Source organism: Petromyzon marinus, chromosome 4 (genome assembly GCF_048934315.1).
Source record: "Petromyzon marinus isolate PM22_M1 ecotype Great Lakes invasive population chromosome 4, UKy_Petmar_22M1.pri1.0, whole genome shotgun sequence".
NCBI classification, from domain to species: Eukaryota; Metazoa; Chordata; class Hyperoartia; order Petromyzontiformes; family Petromyzontidae; genus Petromyzon; species Petromyzon marinus.
The window spans coordinates 26,298,565-26,322,893 of NC_133670.1; the positions used below are offsets into that span (position 1 = coordinate 26,298,565).

General features: G+C 51.3%; 1 protein-coding gene across 1 annotated transcript; it reads right to left on the bottom strand.

The window, feature by feature from the left end:
• Positions 1–301: 301 nt before the first annotated feature.
• On the bottom strand, positions 302–24,247 carry LOC116937290 (sonic hedgehog protein-like). Its single transcript, XM_032944357.2, has 3 exons — positions 22,821–24,247; positions 15,802–16,063; positions 302–10,213 (listed from the first exon to the last, which is right to left on the bottom strand). Exons 1-3 carry the CDS (start codon positions 23,130–23,132, stop codon positions 9,348–9,350), a joined length of 1,440 nt encoding a protein of 479 aa, XP_032800248.1. The 5' UTR covers positions 23,133–24,247; the 3' UTR covers positions 302–9,347.
• Between the last annotated feature and the right edge of the window lie 82 nt (positions 24,248–24,329).

Genomic DNA, 24,329 nt, shown 5'->3' on the forward strand with positions numbered 1-24,329 from the left:
GAAACGTCGCTTATTGTATATATGTTGAATATGTGTTATTTTAAGTGCAGCGTTATTGACTCCGAGGGGAAGGCTCGCTGTCCCCACACCTGCTGCAGCCACGGCAGCTGCTGCAGCAGGCGGATCGTCATCTCCAGAGGTTGAGCTCTCCAAGGGAGACGACCTCGCCGCTGTAGAGGGGGCGAGCCCCTGTATCTGATGTGATCTGACGGGCGTGTTGGGTTGCATGATGCTGCTGACGATGACAACGATGATGATGATTTGTATCCGTGTTGTATTGAAAAGGCAGGAGAGGCGCGTCTGTGTAAGAAAAAAACCTCTTTACTGCAGACATCGGCGAAGTGTCAAACTTTCGGCCCGATCCCCGTAGCGCGTCAGACCCCAAGGCACAGTTCAGCACGACGCTCACTCTCAACTCTCACTCACCGACCAGTACGCTCCACCTGTCTCCGTATTCCTCAATTAAATTAAAATTATATATAATATATATTTATCGTCATCTGCCTCTTCTGAAAAGAAAACAAAATCAATTTAATATTTTACAACACTCTAGAAAATACACCCTTCAGTAATAATAATAACCCCGTCACCCCCGAAGGAAACAAAACGAACAAAATAAAAAAAATGACCCCCACGTTTTGGGAAACTATTTTACAATCCGATCGTAGAAAAATATAATTTACGGGACCTACGCAGAGAAGTGCCCGCGTGAGTAGCTGCGTGAGTCGAGGCCAGTGTTGTGTGCAAACACGGACGGCGGGGTCGTGGTTCAGGCACCAGTTGCACGAGAGAGAAACATCACGGGACAAATCCACACGTGTTTCTAGAGCGAATGCTTACTTCTCTCTCTCTCTGATCACTTTACACGGCCTGCTGTTCGGTATGATGTCCGACGATTCGCTTCAGTTTTCCGAGGACGCTCCCAGCACGTGGAGCGAAACGTGGAACACGATGCCGACCATCACTGCAGTGCGAGTCGAGAGCGAATGAGAGCGCTGCACATCCGCAGCGCCGCGATGGCGCGCAGTCCTCCTCGCTCTGCGTCAAATTACTGGGCGAGGCTGCTGCAGCGTTGGCAGTGGTGCACAAGCACAGACAGCAAAACAATACATTCAACTCATTCATCAACAACAGCACTGCCTTATAGCACATACATGTTTACACATGGCATCATGTACTTTGATTTGCCGTTGAGTCGACCTCGGGGAGGCCCAGGACCGGTTCGCATATTCGTCACTGGTGTTGGTCGTGAGCGGGAATCGACCTTGGATCGCCAGGTTCGTAGCGCGCTAACCGCAACACTGCCGCTCTCCCCAAAGAGATACAAACATGCGCACACACCCAGGCACACACAGACACACGGGTACCAGTACACACAGAGATCCCCCTTATTGCCGTACAGACTGTTGAGCTGAGTGCTGCTAGCGAGCACACACAAATGGTAACCGGCATACGCGAGGATGTGGGTGGCCAGGACCACTCTCGGCTACCTTTGCCTCCCCAATGCTGATGTTGACACACTGCACCAGGTACTCATTTTAAGGCTGAGTCGACATACGGGGAAGCAGGGAATTGCATTCAGGCGCGCCGGGTTCTTAGCATAGTGCGCTAACCTTGGCACCACTGTTCCCTCAAGGGGACGCAAGCATACAAAGACAAAGGTCCCCCGTGTGGAATTTAACAGGCTTTTGGGGCAAGGGCTGCTCGCGAGAACCTTGGAAGGCAGGCACGACGCACGACGGGGTGGTGTGACCAGCACCACTACCGACCGCCTTTGTCACACACACACGTGCACATACGTACACAAGTACATACATACACACATGCACACGTACACATAGTTTCATCCACGTGTGGATTTGGTCCCTTAAGTGAAGCTCTTCCTTATTTATCGCTGATTCAAATATGAAACTTAAGGGAATATTTTGTCGTTGATTAGTTTGATGCCAGCGGGCACGTGATCAAAGCAATAACGTCTCCTCCCGCAGTGTCTCCAACTCCAACACCACATTTGTCACACAGCCATATGTACGCGCACTCCTTGTCCACTGGCACATCCGAGCCAACGCGGGGCCCTCGCGGTACGGGTTGTCTTCCAATGCCTATGTTCCGTTTCCAGCTGGAACTCACCCGTGATATGCTGGCCTCACTGAAAAACGTCTTAATCTGGCTTGTGGTCAAACAGGGCCAGTGGCTAATGAGGTGTTCATTACGTGCGATGTAAGTCAGTAGGCCATGAGGATACAGCATCCCCACGCCATCTACACATAGCGCGGCTCGTTCATTACGTGTCGCGTTAGCGGCACGACTCCTTCAGTGGCCATAAACAACAACAACAACAACCTCGCCCCTCCTGTGTCCTCGTCGGGATGTCTCGGCATGACCCCGGCGCGACTCGGTTGTGCAGTGGAGAACCAAATAAAGCATTGTACAGCGAAACTTGATCTACATGCGAATCGTCACGTGCCTGACGCGTGTGAGCGTTACCTGTAGCATGCGCGCTGTATGACACATGCGTGACACGTGCGTGACACTCCGTCAAAAGCCCGCGAGCCCTCTACCCGCATGCGTGTGCGTTGGGGCGAACCCTCACAGCTATCCACGCTGAGCGGCCACCCCGAATCAATGCTGGGTCAGACACGGGCTCGTTACCAAACCCGCAGGTACCGTCAAATGAACAAATGGGTCTCTAACCAGAGGGGTGTGACTATTCACCACGACTCGGTCACGGCTAACATTAGATATCACTCGCCGCTGCTGATAGCCGAGTCCGATTCACGGCCAAGGCGAACATCAATGTTGAGTGAGATCTGATCCGGTACTAGGCGACTTCAATTAATTACCCCGATTCAGGGTCGCAATAAAATTCACAGATTAATTTTTGTTTAGCGAATGTACCGGCCACGAGCGGCTGCACGGGAACCCGATACACAAAACGAACACAAATGGATTCGCTGTGAACCATCGTGACCTGCGAAATGAATCGATGCGAACAGAGATCACTCGACGCGTCGTCACGCGCCTGCCGTCTGCGGGCTGTGCAGCCTGGCCTGCCACGTGCTTGGCAGTGACCACCAGCAGCACCGACGCCTCAATTGTGTGATGGCTACCACAACAACACCAGTACCACTGTGTGATGGTTACCATTACTACACCAGTACCACTGTGTGATGGTTACCACTGCTACACCAGTACCACTGTGTGATGGTTACCACTACTACACCAGTACCACTGTGTGATGGCTACCACAACAACACCAGTACCACTGTGTGATGGTTACCACTACTACACCAGTACCACTGTGTGATGGTTACCATTGCTACACCAGTGCCACTGTGTGATGGTTACCACTACTACACCAGTACCACTGTGTGATGGTTACCACTGCTACACCAGTACCACTGTGTGATGGTTACCACTACTACACCAGTACCACTGTGTGATGGTTACCATTGCTACACCAGTGCCACTGTGTGATGGTTACCACTACTACACTAGTACCACTGTGTGATGGTTACCACTACTACACCAGTACCACTGTGTGATGGTTACCATTGCTACACCAGTGCCACTGTGTGATGGTTACCACTACTACACCAGTGCCACTGTGTGATGGTTACCACTGCTACACCAGTACCACTGTGTGATGGTTACCACTACTACACCAGTACCACTGTGTGATGGTTACCACTACTACACCAGTACCACTGTGTGATGGTTACCACTACTACACTAGTACCACTGTGTGATGGTTACCACTGCTACACCAGTACCACTGTGTGATGGTTACCACTGCTACACCAGTACCACTGTGTGATGGTTACCACTACTACACCAGTACCACTGTGTGATGGTTACCACTACTACACCAGTACCACTGTGTGATGGTTACCACTACTACACCAGTACCACTGTGTGATGGTTACCACTACTACACCAGTACCACTGTGTGATGGTTACCACTGCTACACCAGTACCACTGTGTGATGGTTACCACTGCTACACCAGTACCACTGTGTGATGGTTACCACTGCTACACCAGTACCACTGTGTGATGGTTACCACTACTACACCAGTACCACTGTGTGATGGTTACCACTACTACACCAGTACCACTGTGTGATGGTTACCACTACTACACCAGTACCACTGTGTGATGGTTACCACTACTACACCAGTACCACTGTGTGATGGTTACCATTGCTACACCAGTGCCACTGTGTGATGGTTACCACTACTACACCAGTACCACTGTGTGATGGTTACCACTACTACACCAGTACCACTGTGTGATGGTTACCACTACTACACCAGTACCACTGTGTGATGGTTACCACTACTACACCAGTACCACTGTGTGATGGTTACCACTACTACACCAGTACCACTGTGTGATGGTTACCACTACTACACCAGTACCACTGTGTGATGGTTACCATTGCTACACCAGTGCCACTGTGTGATGGTTACCACTACTACACCAGTACCACTGTGTGATGGTTACCACTACTACACCAGTACCACTGTGTGATGGTTACCACTACTACACCAGTACCACTGTGTGATGGTTACCACTACTACACCAGTACCACTGTGTGATGGTTACCACTACTACACTAGTACCACTGTGTGATGGTTACCACTACTACACCAGTACCACTGTGTGATGGTTACCACTACTACACCAGTACCACTGTGTGATGGTTACCACTACTACACCAGTACCACTGTGTGATGGTTACCACTACTACACCAGTACCACTGTGTGATGGTTACCACAACAACATACATGCTGCGGAGAGCGTGCGTCAGTGCACCCCGTCGTGTCCGTGCGTGTGTAGTGAACACGTTGGTGTGTGTAGTGAACACGTTGGTGTGTGTAGTGAACACGTTGGTGTGTAGTGAACACGTTGGTGTATAGTGAACACGTTGTTGTGTGTAGTGAACACGTTGGTGTGTATAGTGAACACGTTGGTGTGTGTAGTGAACACGTTGGTGTGTAGTGAACACGTTGATGTATAGTGAACACGTTGGTGTGTAGTGAACACGTTGGTGTGTATAGTGAACACGTTGGTGTGTATAGTGAACACGTTGGTGTGTGTAGTGAACACGTTGGTGTGTATAGTGAACACGTTGATGTGTGTAGTGAACACATTGGGGTGTGTAGTGTACACGTTGGTGTGTGTAGTGAACACGTTGGTGTGTAGTGAACACGTTGATGTATAGTGAACACGTTGGTGTGTGTAGTGAACACGTTGGTGTGTGTAGTGAACACGTTGGTGTGTGTAGTGAACACGTTGGTGTGTATAGTGAACACGTTGGTGTGTGTAGTGAACACGTTGGTGTATAGTGAACACGTTGGTGTGTGTAGTGAACACGTTGGTGTGTGTAGTGAATACGTTGGTGTGTGTAGTGAACACGTTGGTGTGTGTAGTGAACACGTTGGTGTGTAGTGAATACGTTGGTGTGTATAGTGAACACGTTGGTGTGTGTAGTGAACACGTTGGTGTATAGTGAACACGTTGGTGTGTGTAGTGAACACGTTGGTGTGTGTAGTGAACACGTTGGTATGTGTAGTGAACACGTTGGTGTGTGTAGTGAATACGTTGGTGTGTGTAGTGAACACGTTGGTGTGTGTAGTGAGCACGTTGGTGTGTATAGTGAACACGTTGGTGTGTATAGTGAACACGTTGGTGTGTTTAGTGAACACGTTGGTGTGTGTAGTGAACACGTTGGTGTGTAGTGAACACGGTGATGTATAGTGAACACGTTGGTGTGTGTAGTGAACACGTTGATGTGTGTAGTGAACACGTTGGTGTGTGTAGTGAACACGTTGGTGTGTGTAGTGAACACGTTGGTGTGTGTAGTGAACACGTTGGTGTGTAGTGAACACGTTGGTGTGTGTAGTGAACACGTTGGTGTGTATAGTGAACACGTTGGTGTGTAGTGAACACGTTGGTGTATAGTGAACACGTTGGTGTGTATAGTGAACACGTTGGTTTGTGTAGTGAACACGCGAGCAAGTTTTTGAGTGACTGCCGTCGATATTTGGCCTCGTCCTCTCGGGGAAGATTCACGATTTCATGTCGTGATGGATGGCGTTGAGGGACGGTGCAGAGTGTGACGTGTGTGGTGTGTGTGTCACTGAGTGGGCACATGTATGTATGTGTGTGTGATCATGTTCTACGCAAAAGTTGTATATTACATATGTTTGTGGATGTGGGTGTCTGTTCATAGGCTGCGCGACACGGGTTCGATTCCCGCTCAAAGCCAAGACCAGTGGCACATATATAACCGATCCTGGGCCTCTCCTAGATCGACTCAGCCTCAAATGAGTACCTGGTGCGGTGTGTAAAATATCAGCACTGGGGAGACAAAGACGGCCGGACGTGGAGCTATCGATCTCACTACATCGTGTGCTGTGTTGACCCTCATAGGCGCTCACCTAGAACCCTTGCCCCAACAGTCTTTACGGGGGACCTTTGTCTTTGCTGGATGTAGTTACTATCAGATGATCCTTTCGTATGTTCTCACTAGCAGGTGCTCGCTAACAGCTACCATCACGCCCACATGAAGCGACAGTATACATATATAGACACGGTATATATATACTGTGTCCAGATGTGCCGGACGTCAAACTAGTATATAACTACGAACAAATGGACTGTGGAGACACTAAATCTAAATAATTCCCAGTTGTGCCGAGTTAGTAACCCTTGACGCGCATCAACCACCGCTGCAGGTCACGCCCCGCCGCATTAATAGATGCTCGCTGACAGCATTTATTCAGTTTATAAGGGGACCTTTGTGGATGTGTCGTGCATGAACTCGATGCTTGCTAGAGATCTTGCCAGAACAGTTTGTTAAAGGCGATATGGAGGATCTTCGTCTTTGTGTATTGCTTGACCTAACAGTGCCGCTTGTGCGTGTGCCGACCTTAATAGGTGCTTACTACACGGGAGATCTTTGTGGCTGAGTGTGAGTCCGTGGGTGTATGTGCCTCCCTCTCTTTAAGAAGGGGGACCGCACAGACTGTAACAACTACAGGGGCATCTCACTTCTCAGTGTGCCGGGAAAGGTCCTGGCAAGGATTATTCAACATCGCCTTGCCAGACACGCTGAGGAGAGGCTTGCGGAGCCCCAATGCGGTTTCAGGAAAGGGCGGTCCTGCACAGATGCCATATTCTCTGTCCGTTTGCTACAGCAGAGGTGTAGGGAATTCCAACAAGACCTATTTCTCTGCTTTATTGACCTGGTCAAGGCCTATGATACCATCAGTAGGCTCTGGCGTGTTCTTCGTGCATTCGGAGTCTCTGACCCTCTGCTCACGATCATTGAGGACCTTCATGATGGTGAGCGGGCCAGGGTAAAACTACGTGGCCGGGAGTCGGAGCCATTCCCTGTTCACCTTGGGGTGCGACAGGGATGTCCTCTGGCTCCAACATTAATTACATATTTTTAGACCACGCCTTTGATGGCTGTACCAGAGGAATTTCCATCTGGTACAGATACAATGGGAGGCTGATCGATGCCCGGGTGCGGTCAAGGGATGGCTCCCTATTGGTCAACCACGTTATGTATGCCGATGATCTGGTAATTGCTGCTCTTTCAGAGGAGGAGTTGGAGGCGCTGCTGCTGAAACTGGAGCGTGCCACTAAGAGGTGGGGACTTACCATGCACCCCACCAAAACTAAGCACTTGCCTGGGTATTTTGTACTATCGGGCACTCCACCCCCACAACACCCAATCGGTGATGGGGCAGTTGTGGAGAGAGTGGAGAGTTTCCCATACCTGGGCAGTGTGCTCGTGACCGCCTCCGGTTTGACAGCAGAGGTCTCGCTCAGAATAAGTAGAACGGCATTATCTTTTCATCGGTTGCGTAGCGCTGTGTGGAAGCTACCTGGTCTGTCGCTCTGCACGAAGATTCAAGTCTTTTCGGCTACGGTCATTCCCCCCTTCTCGACGCATGCGAAACGTGGACCCCCCCTAATGGAGCATCTTCGCCGATTGGAAATATTTAGGCTGGCCTGCCTATGAGCCATCCTGGGTTTAACCAGGCTGGATTGGGTGAGGAGCTCACAAATCTTTGAAAGATCTGGGCAAAGTCCCATCGGTGAGCTCCTCCGGCAGGCAAGGCTACGTTGGCTGAATCATGTAGCCCGCATGCCCAGTCACCGCATGCCTAAACAGCTTTTGTTTGGTCGGATAGAGGGGGCTAAATGGGCGCGGCACGGGCTGGAGAAGAGATGGAGTGATGTGGTACAGGAGGACGTGGAGCTGAGTGGACTTGCCGATGACTGGTACCAGCGGTGTCAAGATCGGCCTCTGTGGAGGAGGCTCGTGAAGGACGCTGCTGGGCAGTTGGAGGCAGTCGCCCTCCAACAACAACGGAGGGCGGAGGAGCGACGCTCACAACAACGAGCAGAGCGCCGGGTGGCTAAAGCATAGCAAGTTGGCACAGTAGGGGGCACAGGTGGTGCATCAGCCAGTCGTCTCAGTCAGTCGACCCGTGGCACCTGGGTCTGTCCCGTGACCGTTCTGCCAGCGGGCGTTCGACACTTCACGTGGCCTCAAGGTGCACATAGCCTGGCACAAGCGTCGTGGTGACGTCACCGCCACTTAGTGGCGATTGGCGGTTGTTGTTGCTGTGTCCAGTGGCTCAGTCTAACTCCTTGTGTGAACGGGTGTGTGTATGTGTATGTGCGTGTAAAATTGTGGCACAGCAAGTGATTATATGAACCGGTCCTAGGCCTCCCCGAGGTCGACTCAGGCTCAAACGAGTACCTGGTGCGATGTGTAAACATTGCCACGAGGGAGGCAAAGGGCGGAGTGGTGCTGGCCACCCAGCCACTCGTGCGCCACGCCGGACTTTAATGGTGCTCGCTAACAGCACTTGCTCTGACAGTATTTAAGGCTATACCGGGGATCTTTGTATCCGTCTGTTTCCCTGTGTGCGCGCGCTTGTGTGCAATGCACAATATGTATACTGTATGCGTGCGGATATGCGTGCGTGTCATCTAACGTGTGAATGTAAGACCAGGGTTGGGGGCTAATTCGCTTAGTTGCTAAATAGTGCGCGCGTGTGTATGTATGTGTGCCTATGTACATATTTATGTTTGCGTGTGCATAGGAACGTGTTAATGCATGATTGGGTGTGTGTATATGCACGCACTGGTGTGCGAGAGACAGTGACGGGGGAAGGGACAGATGCTGCAGGGGTGGAACAGATATGTTCTCCCGCCAAAGCCGACAACACCAGCCATACACATAAGTATTATACCACCACCACTACCACCACAAACACCACCACCATTACCACCAACACCGCCACCAGCATTACCCCGACTCTAGCTGCAGGGTTCTAGCTCCATGCCCAGCGGGTGGTATCTGTCGTCGTGCAACACCAGGCGACCCAGTCCGTACAGCAGTCGCGAGTACCAGTGAATGTGCGCGCTCCTCGCCTCCAGCGCGCCGCTACAGTTGCCGGGGAACCGAGAGTCCCAACCGAGGAATCTGCTCTCCTCCCCCTCCTCCTCTCTCTCCTCCTCTGGCGACTCGGTGACCCCGGGCGAGGCCGCCCGACCCAAGAGCCACCGCGTGGCCCTGGCGGCCGCGTGCGCTGCACGTAGAGGCGCAAAGGCGGCGTGAGCCCAGTCGTGCAGCTCCACCACGGCGTAGCAGGAGGCGAGGAAGCCGTCCACAACCAGCGTGCCGTGAGCCGTGAGCGGGGCCAGCGAGCCCCACGCCTCCACCCAGCTCACGCGCTCCACACGCGCGGCACGCAGGCGCGCGCCGCCATCACGATCGCGATGATCCTCCTCCTCGTGGTCATCATCGTCGTTATCACGGGACGTCGCCACCTCGTCACCGTCCAGCACGAACACGTGCATGCCCGGCCGCACCCTGCTGGCGAACACGGGCCTCGCGTGCCGCGGGTCACTCGAGTTGGCGGCGAAGACGAGGTGCGCGGGGGTGACCAGGAGCGTGCGCGCAGGCGCCGCCGTCTTCACGGAGAGGAAGAGTCTCCGGCGGTGTGGTTCGTGGTCGAGGAAGAGAAGGAAGTCGCTGTAGACGGGGCGCGAACCCGGCCCCCTGGCCGCCAGGACGCGGTCTCCCGGCCGCAGGTCCCGGAGCCGCTTGGATCGGCCGCCCTCGACGAAGACGCGCGAGTCCCCGGGGAAGCAGCCTCCAGACTTTGCGGCGATGGAGTTCTCTGCAGGGACGGGAGACGGACACCCGGCAGGGCAGGGGTAAAGAGAGAGTTGTTGCGTTTAAGTGAGAAACAAATGGAACGGTGGCGTAGTGATTAGCGCACTGCGATATTAACCTAGCGACCCCATGACCAATGGCTCGGGATGTCTGAACGCCAACCGCGCCCACCCCCCCTCGCTTTCACCAACCCACTCTCATCATCGTCGTGAAGTATGGTACAACCCCTACAACTAACACGGCGTAGAGGGGAAGTCTTTATTCAGCAGTGGCTTAACCACGCTACCAGTAGTGCCAGGGTAATTGAAAACGGACGCAATGAGATTTTCAGCGTCCTTTGTGTCACAGCAGACAAATCTGTTTGGAGCCCTCGTGGAAAGCAGCGCTTCTCGCGCGCCCCGTAGAGGGTTGACTTCTCTCAGCCCCCCCCAAACACCCGCCCCCCACACCTATTTGGACGAGGGTCCAGCTCTGTCCGAGCAAACTTTCAGTTTGATTGATGATGGGGACCAACACTCTGACCCGAACGGCACGGATACGAGGGGCATCGCAGATCGGTGCGTGACGCCTCCTCCCGAGCTCCGTGCGCAGCACGAACTCCCTCGCCTGGGGATGACGTGGAACCCAGCCGCACAGCCGACAGAGAGAAAGCGAAACGCTGAACTGGAACATACAATCAACGTGAAATCTCTCGCCTCTTCGGTAGCAAACGTTGCTGCCGGCTGTAATTGATCAAGGAAACGGGGCCGTAAGGGGATGTTGGGATGGCAGCGGAGAATATTCCAAACGCGAAATCCGAGTTCGTTGGCGTTGTGGCTGATGGGTGCCACGTGTGGGGTGAACGCGGCAAGCAGCTTGCACGGAACCTCTCCCTGCATCGGACCCCCCTGCACCACCCGGCCTCCCTGCTGCACGACTCTGCCGTCCTCCCTGCACCGGCAGGGCTATGAAGGAATGCGCGGCCGTGTTTGTCTGCGAGACGCGCTCGCCGGACAGAGCGCAGATTGTGCTGCGGCGCGGAGTGGGAGAGGAGAGGGGGGGGGACGCACACAAAACGGACTTGTGCTCGTGTGTACACAGCAATGAATGAGCGAACGAATCAGCAAATGAATGGGCGGATGAATGAATAAATTATTGTTATGCGCATACTCGCTGTGGTTGCGTAAGGGGGCTACGCGTGACTCGTGATGCGCGCTCTGCGACGCAGCAGCAGCAGAAATCCACAGCGGGCATCGCCCGCCGCCGCTTTCTACCGGCTACATCGTCACACTCCACGGCAGGCGAATTACTTGGTTTACCGGTGATGGGGATGGAATTTGTGGATTTAGGGAATTGCAGCCGCGTGTAACTGCAGGCTCAGCCTGCCCTGCGAGTGAAATCAATCAACCTCCGTGCTGTTATTTGTTGGACACCATATGAAAAGATGTTCGTGTTCTGAAGTTCCCAGCTTTAGCAATAAAAAACTCAAATGCGCTCGTGCCAAACGACAACTGTCCATCCCTTCTGGAACATCGCAAACATCCACACCAATCACGACCGTGAACATGCATGCGTATATGTCTACATAGCACACGAACGGTTCTAATGGACAAAGCCACACCCGACCGCCTTTGTCTCCCCATTGCTGGTTTATAACTCCACTGGAACCTTTGGGAGCGGTGGCGCAGTGTATTATGGTGAACGTCTTTCGCACCGTACGTGACCAACCGTTCAAATCGGAGGTGTCATCGTTTGCACACTGAGTGACGATCCTACCCAAGTTCGATTCCCGGCCTTGAACAACGACCGAATCTGTTGATTCTTTCTCCGAAGTCGACTCAGCCTTAAATGCGTACCTGGTACACTGCATGTACGTAACAGCACTAGAAAGACAAAGACGGCCAGGTAAGATTCCGTCTTGCCCACGCCACCTCTCGTGTACCCTGGGAGCGTTCGCATGTTTGTAGATTTAAATCCTTATATTTCTTATTGTCAGCGACAGTTGTATTTATGTAGCTACATATGCGACGGCATCTTTATACGATGGCCAGAAAGACGTGGACATGTTTAGGTGGCAGAGAGAGAGAGAGGGAGAGGCAGAAGGACACGGGCAGAGGAGAAGAGGGAGGTTGGTGAGCCGCGACTTGAACAGCGGCAGGGAGTCGGCAGCACGGGCGGCCGGAGGAAAGGAGTTCCAGACTCTGGGGTCAGCAGAGGAGAATGAGCGACCTCTCACTGAGCGGAGGTTGACTGAGGGTTTTAACAGCAAGTTGTGAGAGGGGAGAGATGGGAGAGCGCGTCGAGGGGAGTAGAGTGAGATGTGAGAGGGAGGAGAGTGTGTGTGTCTGTGTGTGTGTCTGTGTGTGTGCTCGCTAACAGCACTTGCCCCTACAGTCTGTTAAGGCTATATGGGGTATCTTTGTCTGTGTGTGTCTGTGTGTGTGTGGGGGCACAGGTGGTGCATCAGCCAGTCATCTAAGTAATCTCAGTCAGTCGACCTGTGGCAGTTGGGTCTGCCCGGTGACCTCCTGCCAGCGGGCGTTCGACACTTCACGTGGCCTTAAGGTGCACATGGCCTGGCACAAGCGTCGTGGTGACGTCACCGCCACTTAGTGGCGAATGGCGGTTGTTGTTGTGTGTGTGTCTGTGTGTGTCTGTGTGTGTGTCTGTGTGTGTCTGTGTGTGTCTGTCTGTGTGTGTGTTTGTCTGTGTGTGTGTGTCTGTGTGTGTCTACACGAACTCTCACGCGGAGTCGTCACTAATCGATCCTTTCAACTCTGCATGCAAACAAACTCCGCACACTCTGAATACAGAGACGGCAAGTAAATAAATAAACATGGCGACAGAAAGGGGGGGAGGCAGCCCCCTCCTCGTTTACTCAGGTGCGAAATTCCCTCCTGCTGATCGCTCCGGATCCCACCCCCTCTGCCCCCACCCCCTCTGCTCCCACCCCTTCTGCTCCCACCCCCTCTGCTCCCACCCCCTCTGCCCCCACCCCCTCTGCCCCACCCCCACTGCTCCCACCCCTCTCTGCCCCCACCCCCTCTGCCCCCACCCCCTCTGCGCCCACCCCCTCTGCCCCCACCCCCACTGCTCCCACCCCCTCCTCCAGCTCGCTCGCACCCCCCTCCACTGCCGCCGCCGTCTCTACGCCTATCGATGAACCCCCAATTAGCACCAAACTAGCCTCACCGTGCAGCTCATTGAATATAACACGTGTGTATAATGGAACATTTAATTCACGTGTATGATTTGATATTATGTGTGTAGGATTGAAATTTGCATGTGTGCGTATAATTGAACACCATGTGTATGTATACAATTTAATATGACGTGTGTATGACGACGCTGCTGCTACTGCTGGTAACGATGATGTCGCTGCTGACGATGACAATGCTGACGATGCTCATGCTGACGATGGTGGCGCTAGTGACGATGATGCCGCTGCTGCTGCACTACTATCTCTTGGTCACCTAATATACATCTATAGCCCATATTTTCAACCTGTCCATCAAAGAAGCATCAGTTCCTCTAGAATGGAAACATTCCTATGTCCGTCCACTTCACAAAGAGGGCCCTAAAGATGATCCAAATAACTACCGACCTATCTCAATTTTGTCCTCGTTGATGAAAATTTTTGAAAAATTATTGACCTACCAAATTAGCAGTTTCCTGTCCACCAACAATCTACTACATCTAAAACAATCTGGGTTCCGAAAAAAATACAGCACTACATCTGCTGCATTAGACTCTCGGAATCACATTTACAGTAGCCTTGATAATAAGCAGTACTGTGCCTGTCTTTTTCTAGACCTGTCCAAAGCTTTTGATACAGTAGACCACACCACCCAGCTTAGTAAACTAATTTGCCTCGGTTTTTCCGAAAACGAAGTAAAATGGTTACAAAATTACCTCTTTTCTCGCACCCAAACTGTATTCACAGTGTTAAGATAACAAAAGGGGTTCCACAGGGTTCCATCCTCGGCCCCCTTTTGTTCTCTCTTTATGTCAATGACTTGGGGATTGACCTGGATCATTCCAGGGTAAATCTTTTTGCAGATGACACGATACTTATTACTGCTGGCCGCTCTCCGGATGACGTGATTGCTAAGCTAAAGGGTGATTTCAACAAACTACAACATCAGCTAGTTGCTCTTAAACTCATCCTGAATACCTCCAAAACTAAGGTGCTATGCTTCTCCCCAGGACTAAAGCAGGAAGTTATTTTCCCCAATTACATTCCTTAATTAATTATCAAATAGAGCAAATCAAGATCTATAAGTATCTTGGGGTCATCCTGGATTCAAAACTGAATTTTGAAGATCACATTGATTATATTGGTAAAAAGACAAAAATAAAAATTGTTTTTCTGTATCGACACAAGCACTGCTCCCCCCAAATGTTCCGTTTGGAATTGATAAAAGCTACCATACTGCCCCTACTTGACTACTGTGACATCGTGTATAAATCAGCCCCAAATACTGTACTGAAGAAGCTTGATTCCATCTCTCACTCGGCCTTAAGATTTACATTGAACTGCTCATATAGGACTCACCACTGTGATCTCTACATTGGGTCAAACTTAACATCTCTTAATGTTCGACGGCTTGTGCACCAGATCTTATTTATTCACGATCTACTTACAAAAAATCCGCAGACTACCTGCTAGATCTCCTCTCTGTTTCAAAGAACAAATTTGACCTCAGGTCTTCGCTCATTTACCAGCTTCACATTCCCTATTGCCGTACAAAAACTGGAGGAAGGGCCTTTGCTATTGATACCCCCAGGGTCTGGAATGCTATTGCCAATAAACTGCAACTTGAATCGCTACCAATGAGGTCTTCTCTCAAAACTGCTCTAGAGGAGTTGTACACCCCTGGCTGCCACTGCTATTCATTGGCTTAAAATAAGATAAAATGTTTCGCTCTGGATGACGCTGCAAAGTATTATCTGTATTTTGATTTAGCGTGCTGATTTTAAAGGTGCATTGAAATATTTGATACTCTGACTGATGCTTCTGTTGTTGTGGAGTAACTCATGCAGCCAGCTATTGCTCTAGGATTTGGTGTTACATGTTACTTATTGTTTTATATGTTTGTTCTTTTATTGTTTCCCTTCTACGTGACTTTACCGAAAGAACCAAGAATATGAATCCCTGCAGTCACGAAAGCTTTAAATCAAAAGTTATTTACGTAGTTTATTGTAAAAATTCGGTCACAGTCCCTATGATCACTGTTACGTTGCAATTATGGCTTTATTTTTTGGTGATTTCGAAAACGTTTTTTGGTTTGGACATGTTTGTTTTGTTGTAGTACGGAGTTAGACTGATGGCCTTAATCTAAGTTTTCTTGTGGTTGTTGTTGTTGTTTGACTTGCATCCCACTGGGATTTTTTGCACACAGCGTTGGTGTACGGTGCTTTTTTCAGGAATATTTTGCTGTTTTTTCATGGATTTTCTGTTTGCACACTCACACATAGTCACTTTAAGATGTTTTTCTTGTTCGTGTTTTTTTTTGTGGTTGCACCCGATTCAAGAGCCGAATGGCTCACAGGGCTATACCAAAATAAATAAACTGAAAAACTGATAAAAAAAAACTGCTGCTGCTCGCTCACCGGCTTTGACGGAGCAGTGCACGTGCGCCTTGGACTCGTAGTAGACCCAGTCGAAGCCCGCCTCGGCCGCCAGGCGCGCCAGCATGCCGTACTTGGCGCGCTCGCGGTCCGACGTGGTGATGTCCACGGCGCGGCCCTCGTAGTGCAGCGACTCGTCCGAGTGGTGGCCGTCCTCGTCCCAGCCCTCGGTCACGCGCAGCTTCACGCCGGGCCACTGGTTCATCACCGAGATGGCCAGCGAGTTGAGCCGGTCCTTGCAGCGCTGCCAAAGGGTGGAACGAGGAGGTCGATCGGCCGAAACGTCGAGATTTTGCCCCCCTTAATTATCAGGGTCGGGATCGAATCCATGACTTCCTGTATATTAGGCGAGGCATCTGTAGCACGAGTCACGGGCCAGGGGTGTTGATTTTTTGTGAACAGAAATCAGTTTCCATTGCAGTCGTGTCGATGCGCGTAACGACTCGACAGAGCACAGCGCAATGGAAGCGCGTCAAGGTGAGCGCTGAACGTCTACGACACCGCGTCCCGCTGTTAGAGAGACGCTCGCAAGAGACGGTCGGCGAGTCACGCGGATTCCATTGCGCGGAGTCGTCCTTGTGACTGTTGATGCGAGTCGCTCTGTCGGATAAATTCGCAATCGAACCTCAGCCTCTGCCCGACGGGTTAGATAAGTTGCTAATGCGCGGCCGCTTCGTTCATAAGATACAAAAATGTATATTTAAAGTCACGTTCAAGTGAGTCATTATGTCGCTTTAGAGACGACGAAGCGAGACAACGCCCGTACATGGTCAGCGAGTAACCGCGACTTTGAGTCGGGGTTCTCATCAACGTCGCTACCCACGTGCGGGGCGCTGTGCACGCGTGGGACGCGTCGAGCGGGCGACGTGGACGCGACTGGCTGCGTGCCTGGGCCGTCTCAAACACCTGTGCATGTACATAGCGAAGACGGGCCATTGTCCGAAACGTCGTCTAACGTACTTTTGTTTAAGACCACATTGTTATTGACCAATGTGTTGAGTGTTTATGTAAATAGATCGTCAATGCGGTGGCGCAGTGGTTATCGTGCTGGGCTAAGAGCCCGGCCACTCGAGGTCGAGTCTCGTTTGTTTGATCGCCGATAGACGCGACCACTGTGGAGACGGAACGTTGAGATCGGAGTCGACGATATAGGAGCGCTACAGGCGGACTATAGCGGCGCTGGATCGTTAGGGATGTCGCTGGGGTGGGGGGGGGGGGCTGCAGCCAGCAGTGGATAAACAGTGGATAATTACGATGGCAACTCGTGTTTTGGTGATATTTGTAGTCATTGAGAACCGAGCGGAAACCATCAAATCGCTGCACTCGGAAACCCGGTTTAATCGCGTGCGGCCTCAACCCAGGTTCGAACCCAGGTTCCTAGCGGCGTCGGCCGTGACCCCTGAGCCACTCGGCCGCCCCGACAGGAAGGGGGTCGTTTTACCCGCCCAAAGGGGGTCTCGGTGCGTCGGGCCAGTTCCCCGCGAGGGGACTTGGCAAGCACGACGGGGAAGCGGCGGGGAGGCTTCCAGGCCATTAAGCCCGTGACACGAGACGCTAATTGATTGTCTCGCCGTGAGCCCGCCCCGTGCTCGCGAGGCCGATTTCGCGCATCGCTGAGCGCCGCTCTGGAGGCGTTCAGTGGCGCGTGCCGGGCGGGCGAAACGATCTCCCTCCCTCTCTCCCTCCCTCTTTCCCTCCTCGTCTTTATCTCTCCTTGTGTCCCTCTCCCTCCGTGTGCGTCTCTTCTCTCTCTCCTGCTAACTCTCTCCCTGTCTCCGTCCCTGTGTGCGCGTGTCGCTGTGTGTCTCCTCTCTCTTCTTGTCTCTCACTGTATCTCAGTCTGTGCGTGTCTCTTCTTTTGTCTGTGCGTGTCTCTCTCCCCGGGTGTGTATGTGTCTTTCTCTCATTGTCTCGTTTCCTGTCCCTCTGTGTCTCTCCCTCTCTCCTCTCTCTCGATCTCACAACTCTCTGTTCCCTCTCCCTCTCTACTCCCTTGCTGCTCTCTCTCGTTCATGTTTGTTAACTTATGAAGTCGACCCTCGAGTATGCGTCTCTGCGTCTGTCACTGTCTTTCAATATCTTTATGTAGTTTGTGAAATTAGTAACAGTAAGATCAATGCGAGTTAGAAATTAATGTACCCAAGCAAGCCTCACTGAGTCTCAACACCGCTTTTACAGGAGGGTCCTGATACATTGGGATGTTTGGCCAATTAAATAGTGTTTAGCATAATTGTACACCACCTTCCCGAACATTAAAAACACCGCCCGTCAGAATCCTGACGAATAAGTGCACCATCAGCACCATCACCACCATCAGCACCATCATCACCGCCTCTACCAGAGATGTTCCCTGAGACTGGTGAACGACAAACATCGTTACGCTTCCCTGCACGATCAGCAGCAGTCGTCGAGCCATTGACAACCTCGTCGAACATCTTCCGTCGGCGTCGTGAGCGTCTCACCCCATGTTCACAGTCCATCTCATCGCTCCATCTACACGGCGATCGCCCTCTTTGGTGCGTTTCTCTCGATTTATTCGGCTCTTACTCCATCGCCACACTCGTCTATCGGTCATCATCATGATCATCATCCCTTCGAGCGACGTGTTCTGCTCAAAACCACTCAACGTGTCGCCTCTGATCTCCGTTTGTTCCAGAATCCGCGCGTTCCTCTTCCCGTCTCTCAGTGCCATTCCGAGCGTGAGTCGCGGTAAGGGCTGCCCGGTGCTCTCCAGGTTCCTGGCACACGAAGCCAAACTCTCACTCTTCAGATAATTACTCAACCATCCCAAGGCAGCAGGAACCTGATGAAAAGGAGTCTTCAGAGTCAGTGAGGGTTTTGTGGGAAAGTAAAGGGGAATTCTTTTATCATTACACAAATGCGTGTGTCTCCCTCTCTACACATGTCCATCTCCTGGATTGCCAGGGTATGATGACGGTACAGCAAGCGGGTCCATTTTAATCTCTATTTTATCTGTACGAGGATTGGGTCTGACGATTCCCTCGCACGCATTGGTGTTCTCCGGGGACGTCGCGTTCCTCCACAGAGCTGGCCAAATATCACAACTTAGCAGCACGAACCTTGGGCAATTTTTGGCCCAGGTTCTGGCTACCTGCCTTCCCGCGTACTTGTGGTTTCACACGCCTCTGCGTTACAAATTCTACAGCAGCAATTTGAGAAGAAATTTGTATGAAAGATGCCACTACACAACACGCAAACTATATACACATCGTCATGTTGGGTCCATACATCGTCATGTTGGGTCCATACATCGTCATGTTGGGTCCATACATCGTCATGTTGGGTCCATACATCGTCATGTTGGGTCCATACATCGTCATGTTGGGTCCATACATCGTCATGTTGGGTCCATACATCGTCATGTTGGGTCCATACATCGTCATGTTGGATAGAAACATCGTCATGTTGGGTACATACATCGTCATGTTGGATAGAGACATCTACATGTTGGGTACATACATCTACATGTTGGGTACATACATCGTCATGTTGGATAGAAACATCGTCATGTTGGGTCCATACATCGTCATGTTGGGTCCATACATCGTCATGTTGGATAGAAACATCGTCATGTTGGGTACATACATCGTCATGTTGGATAGAAACATCTACATGTTGGGTCCATACATCGTCATGTTGGGTCCATACATCGTCATGTTGGATAGAAACATCGTCATGTTGGGTCCATACATCGTCATGTTGGGTCCATACATCGTCATGTTGGATAGAAACATCTACATGTTGGGTACATACATCGTCATGTTGGGTCCATGCATCGTCATGTTGGGTCCATACATCGTCATGTTGGATAGAAACATCGTCATGTTGGGTACATACATCGTCATGTTGGATAGAGACATCTACATGTTGGGTACATACATCTACATGTTGGGTCCATACATCATCATGTTGGGTCCATACATCGTCATGTTGGGTCCATACATCGTCATGTTGGGTCCATACATCGTCATGTTGGGTCCATACATCGTCATGTTGGATAGAAACATCGTCATGTTGGGTCCATACATCGTCATGTTGGGTCCATACATCGTCATGTTGGGTCCATACATCGTCATGTTGGGTCCATACATCGTCATGTTGGATAGAAACATCGTCATGTTGGGTCCATACATCGTCATGTTGGGTCCATACATCGTCATGTTGGATAGAAACATCGTCATGTTGGGTAGAAACATCGTCATGTTGGGTACATACATCGTCATGTTGGATAGAAACATCGACATGTTGGATCCATACATCGTCATGTTGGATAGAAACATCGTCATGTTGGGTCCATACATCGTCATGTTGGATAGAGACATCTACATGTTGGGTCCATACATCGTCATGTTGGATAGAAACATCGTCATGTTGGGTCCATACATCGTCATGTTGGATAGAAACATCTACATGTTGGGTCCATACATCGTCATGTTGGGTCCATACATCGTCATGTTGGATAGAAACATCTACATGTTGGGTCCATACATCGTCATGTTGGGTCCATACATCGTCATGTTGGATAGAAACATCTACATGTTGGGTCCATACATCGTCATGTTGGGTCCATACATCGTCATGTTGGATAGAAACATCTACATGTTGGGTCCATACATCGTCATGTTGGATAGAAACATCGTCATGTTGGGTCCATACATCGTCATGTTGGATAGAAACATCGTCATGTTGGGTACATACATCGTCATGTTGGATAGAAACATCCACATGTTGGGTCCATACATCGTCATGTTGGGTACATACATCGTCATGTTGGATAGAAACATCGTCATGTTGGATAGAGACATCTTCACGTTGAGTAGAGGCATCTTCACGTTGAGTAGAGGCATTTTCACGTTGAGTAGAGACATCTTCACGTTGAATAGAGGCATCTTCACGTTAGATATAGGAATCTTCACGTTGAGTAGAGGCATCTTCACGTTGAGTAGAGACATCTTCAAGTTAGATATAGGCATCTTCACGTTGGAAGATGTCTCTATCCAAGACGTGGGAGTACCCACACCTTACTTCACCACACCCGACCCCGCCGATCGACTAACTGCGGAGTGCCCACGTGTGCATTGCTGGGTGGACACAGGCGGACAGAGAGCCCTCGTGGTGGCGTCTATTAGGGAGAAGCAGCCTCTGTCGGTTACAATTAGAAGACGGACACAATTAGTGGCCTCTGACGGTCTCACAGTGGAGCCGCCACATTTTCATGGTGCAATATTCGGCTATAATATAATTCATTTGTGGCCTCTCTATCTCTCGGATATGAAGAAGGATCATTGCCGGAAACTTCGCCTATTAAATATATACTTTATTTTGTTTTAGGTTCGCATTGTCATTGACGAATGCGTTCAGTATTTGAGAGGGGTAAGATTTGAGCCAACGCTCACAACTACACACGTACACAAACAAAGACAAACATCCTCTATTGTCTTCTTTGGTTCTTTCGGTAAAGTCACGTAGAATGAGAATAAAATAATAAATTGATAAAATAAATAACACAATAAAATTATCACGACGTTTCGGCCACAACACAAGCGGCCTTCATCAGGTGAAGGGACGAGACTGTCTGGAGGACAGCGCTGGAGCGAACACAGCCAAGCTCAGACCGCTGTGTTCGCTCCAGCGCTGTCCTCCAGACAGTCTCGTCCCTTCACCTGATGAAGGCCGCTTGTGTTGTGGCCGAAACGTCGTGAGAATTTTATTGTGTTATTTTATTTTATCAATTTATTATCTTATTCTCATTCTACGTGACTTTACCGAAAGAACCAAAGAAGATGAATCCTTGCAGTCACGAAAGCTTTAAATCGAAATCCTCTAGTATCGGCTTAACAGACTGTTGGGGCAAGTGCTGTTATCGAGCACCTATGAAGGTCGGTACAGCACACGAGGGGGTGGGTGGCTAGTACCGCGCCCGGCCGCCTTTGTCTCCCTAGTGGCGATGTTCACACACCGCAACCAAGTATTTATTTGAGGCTGAGTCGACCTAGGGGAGACCCATGACCGGTTCAGATAATTGTCACTGGCGATGGGCGTGAGCGGGAATCACTCACTCACAGTCCCATGCCCTGGCTTTGCGGGAGAAAGCAGGACAAGCAAGTGCGAACTTAATCTGCACAGGGATAGAGTGTTGCCTCCTCGCACGCGTGGATTTTCTTTGGGTGCTCCGGCCTGCTCCCACGTGCGTAAACACACTCATCATTAATTGGCTGGAAACATCTAAACATGAACTCCCAAATGTAGCAGGACCCTCTGGAAAAAAAGTTTCCTTAGACTCAGTGTGGTTCTTCTCGATCGACAGAAAGATTAATAAATATTATTATTGTTTGCCTCCCGTGGAGTGCGACGCTAAAGCCGATAGAAAGCGGGGGGCGAACGAGGCTCGCCCTGACTTGCCCGCACGGCACTGGTCCCGGGATCTACCAACAGCAGCAGCATCATCAGCAGCAGTAGCAAAACAGGCATCACCATCAGCAGTAGCAGCAGCATCATCAGCAGCAGTAGCAGCAGCATCACCAGCAGCAGCAGCATCATCATCAGCAGCAGCATCATCAGCAGCAGTAGCAGCAACAACATCATCATCAGCAGCAGCATCATCAGCAGCAGCAGCAGCAGCAGAATCATCATCAGCAGCAGTAGCAGCATCATCAGCAGCAACAGCATCATCATCAGCAGCAGTAGCAGCAGCATCATCAGCAGCAGTAGCAGCAGCATCATCAGCAGCAGTAGCATCATCATCATCAGCAGCAGTAGCATCATCAGCAGCAGTAGCATCAGTATCACGAGGAGTAGAAGCAACATGAGAATAATCCACAATAGCGGCAGCATCATCATCACAAGCAGCAGCAGCAGCACTAGCAGCAACAGTAAACGGAGTTAGATCGATCGCAGCAGCGGCGGCAGCAGCAACAGCAGCAGCGGCAACAGCAGCGGCAGCAGCATCATCTCGACGAGCAAGCAGGCAACCCTCTCACCTGCGTCATGAGGCGGTCGGCGCCCGTGTTCTCCTCGTCCTTGAAGATGATGTCGGGGTTGTAGTTGGGCGTCAGCTCCTTAAAGCGCTCAGAGCCGCGCGCGATCTTCCCCTCGTAGCGGCCACTCGCGCCCAGCGTCTTCTCCGCCACGTTGGGCACGAACTGCTTGTAGACGAGCGGCGTCAGCTTCCGCGGCTGCCGACGCCGCCCGTACGTGCGGCCGGGTCCGCAGCCGCGGGACGGAGTAACGGCGAGTGAGCAGATGAGAGCGGCGAGGAGGAGGGGAAGCACGCAGGTTCCACTCAGCATCATGACGACGGTGATGAGGATGATGGTAACAGCGGTGCAGCGACCTTCGAGGCCAGTGCTGTGTCTGTGTCGATCTCTTGCCTGCTCTCTCTGTGTCTATCTCACCCGGTGTGTACCTTCCCTTCCCCGTGTGTCTCTCTGTGTGTTATCCCAGTCTCTCGATGTGTGTATCTGCCTCTCTATGTGTCGCTTTCTCTCTCCGCGTGTCTGCGCCTGAGTCGTCTCAGCGCCTGTGTGCGTGCACGAGTTGTTGTGTCTGCGCCGCTCTCTCTCTGTGTCGCTACGTTCCTCTGCGGCTCTGCGGCTCCCCCGGTGCCTCTCGACTCCTCTCTCGCTCTCACTCACGTTCTAGTCACGTTCTAGTCACGTTCTAGTCTTGTCAGTCTCCGCCCGCAGACCCCGAAAGACGCAGGGGGGAGGGGGGGGAGGTAGGTGGGGTGTGGGGGGTGGTTGACGGGAGCGAGGATGTGGAGGATGGAAGTGGAGGATGGAAGTGGAGGATGGATGTGCGGTGACAAGGCGGGGCGGGGGGAGGCCGTGAAGGAATGGCTTGCTGGCTGTGTGGAGAGGGCTGTAGAGTCGTTAGAGGTGAGGTTGGTGATGATGGTTAAGACCTCGCAGGGGACAGCGCAAGGTGGGAGAACGAGCGGAGAGAGAAAGAAGAGAGAAGGGGACGGAGAGAGGGTGGCATCGACGGCGATGATTAACGCTTCTGTAACAAAGCCCCGGACACGAACGACTCCTCTTCTTATAAGCATATACCAGACACATTGACAACAACTATATCTATGTATGTACAAACACACATATGTACACACGCGCCATTCGCTACTCAGTGGCGGTGACGTCACCACGTCGCTTGTGCCAGGCTACGTGAAGTGTCGAACGCCTGCTGGCAGGATGTCTGTCTGTGTGTGTATATATACACACACACATATATACATAGACAGAGACAAGCCAAAGATGTTCCATATATCCTCAACAGATTGAGGCCGACACGGCATACGAGGGGGTGGGTGGCAATAACCACGCCCAGCCGCCTTTGTCTCCCTAGTGGCGATGCTTAAACACCGCATTAGTTATCATTTGAGGGTAAGTCGTCTCAGATAATCGTTAGTGGTGTTGGCCACCCGAACTCGGGTGGCCGGATTTATAGCGCAGCGCGCTCCCCTCTGAAACCACGTCCAAATGTCAATCAAA